Consider the following 1,922-nt stretch of genomic DNA (forward strand, 5'->3'; position numbering starts at 1 on the left):
AGCCATTCCCTGTGTCCTGTCCCTCCATCCCTTGTCCCCAGTCCCTCTCAAGCTCTCCTGGAGCCCCTTTAGGCCCTGGAAGGGGCTCTGAGGTTTCCCTGGAACCTCCACAGGAATCTAAAATCTAAAGCCTGAAATTTTAGGGGTTTTTATCACAGGTTCTAATCGAGGCCCCCCAGCAGCACCTAATCTATGCTCCCCTCTCCCCGCCCCATCATGCCCTGGAGCAGGGAGAAAAGCTGGGAAGGGCAGGGCAGGGTCTGTCAGGGCAGGACCCCCCTGCTCCGGCCGTGAGCTCAGCTCAGGCTCAGCCCTTACCTGGCACAGCCCATGGACCCCTTTTCCTTGGCAAAGGCTGAGCTCCTGGCACGGCCAGGAACACCCAGGAACACCCAGGCACTGTCAGTGGCCTTTCCCCGCAGGTACAAGCAGGAGATCCTGCAGCTGAGGAGCGCTGAGGGCAGCGAGGTGCCCCACGCCCCCGGGGCCAGCACCGGCCACCAGCCATAGCAGAGCCAACCTTGGGGACAGCAGCGTTCCAGGRGAGGAGCTCTGTGCTCCATGGAGTGCCAGGAAAGGATCCTCCCCTGCCTGGGAGCTGCCAACAGGAGGGAAACACTTGGTGCTCCTGGTCTSAGTTTCACAGGACTGAAATGTCACAACTGTGTCAGTCTGTCCCTGTCCTGCTGTCCCCGGCCATCCACCGGTGCAGGAATTCTGCTCTTCCCTGAGCACACCCCGGACACGGGACTGGCTCCCAGGCAGCTCTTCACTGCTGGTTTGCTCCTGCTCCTGCTGTAGCATTTCTCCTGGATGAGATCTGGATCTGGACCAAGGGCTGCTCCCACCTCACTGCCCTCACTGCCCTCGCAGCTCCTGTGGGATGGAGCCAAGGCTGGCCCAGTTGTGGGGCTGGACAAAGGGATGAGCTGCTCTTTCACTGKGAGGGTGGGSAGGCCCTGGCACAGGGTGCCCAGAGAAGCTGTGGCTGCCCCTGGATCCCTGGCAGTGTCCAAGGCCAGGCTGGACAYTGGGGCTTGGAGCAGCCTGGGACAGTGGAAGGTGTCCCTGCCGTGGAGCTTTAAARGGAGCTTTAAGTCCCTTCCAATCCMAACCATTCYGTGATTCTGAGGTGGAAAAAATCCCATTTTCCTTTGTGTTTGAGGGAAAAATGGAATATTATATAGATGAGCAGGCCCAAACTGATCCTTCCTGGAGCTGAGCTAGAAAGGTGGAGCAAAGCCCAAACCCAGGAACTGCAGCTGCTCCAACTCCAGGACCACTCAGCAGCTCAAAGGCAAAGGAAAAACAAAACTTCAGAGGAACAACCAACCAAAACTTTATTTTAAAAACTTAAATAGAAATAAAGCAGCAATGATACAGAAAGAGGCACTGGGGCTTTATCCCTCAAACCCTGCATGAACCCCAGGATTTCCAGGTCTGATTCTCTCCTCCCTGGCTCCAATCAAATTCTCTGGAAAAATGAGGGACTGCCACCATGTGAGTCTCCAGGGCAAATTGTGGCCAAGCACCGCTGTCCTGAGCTGAGCCCAGGGCTGGAGAGCTCTGAACCTCAGTGCCAGGCTTAATGAGGCTGGGCTCAGACTGGGCTTTACAAGGCTGGGCTCAGCTTTGGCCCTCCTGGGCACTGTCCTGCGCTTCTCGCCGCACGTCCTTCATGTCATAGGCCCAGACCTGCTCCAGCCCCTGGCCCAGGGTGCTGCTGGGGGTCCACGAGGGGAAGGGGAAGCGTCCAGCCACCACCCGGGCATCGTCRGGCAGCTCTGCCAGCAGCTTGGTGGCCAAGGGAGGTTTCTGGGGAGAGAGAGAGAAAGACACAGCCAGGTGGCTTTAGGACATGGTCACAGAGTGGCAGTGCCACCAGGGACCACAGGGCAGCTCCTTGTAGCCAAGACATGGGG

At 58.1% G+C, this 1,922-nt stretch overlaps 1 protein-coding gene across 1 annotated transcript in view; it reads left to right on the forward strand.

Moving 5' to 3' along the window:
- The window catches only part of CCDC78 (coiled-coil domain containing 78), a 16,291-nt gene extending 15,439 nt beyond the window's left edge, over window positions 1–852 (forward strand). The window contains 1 exon segment of the mRNA XM_057380654.1: window positions 423–852. Coding sequence (XP_057236637.1) covers window positions 423–510 — 88 coding nt within the window. The 3' untranslated portion in view covers window positions 511–852.
- The last annotated feature ends 1,070 nt before the right edge of the window (window positions 853–1,922 follow it).

Source organism: Malurus melanocephalus, unplaced genomic scaffold (assembly GCF_030028575.1).
Source record: "Malurus melanocephalus ecotype Western Australia unplaced genomic scaffold, MMel_1.1 scaffold_465, whole genome shotgun sequence".
Lineage (NCBI taxonomy): Eukaryota > Metazoa > Chordata > Aves > Passeriformes > Maluridae > Malurus > Malurus melanocephalus.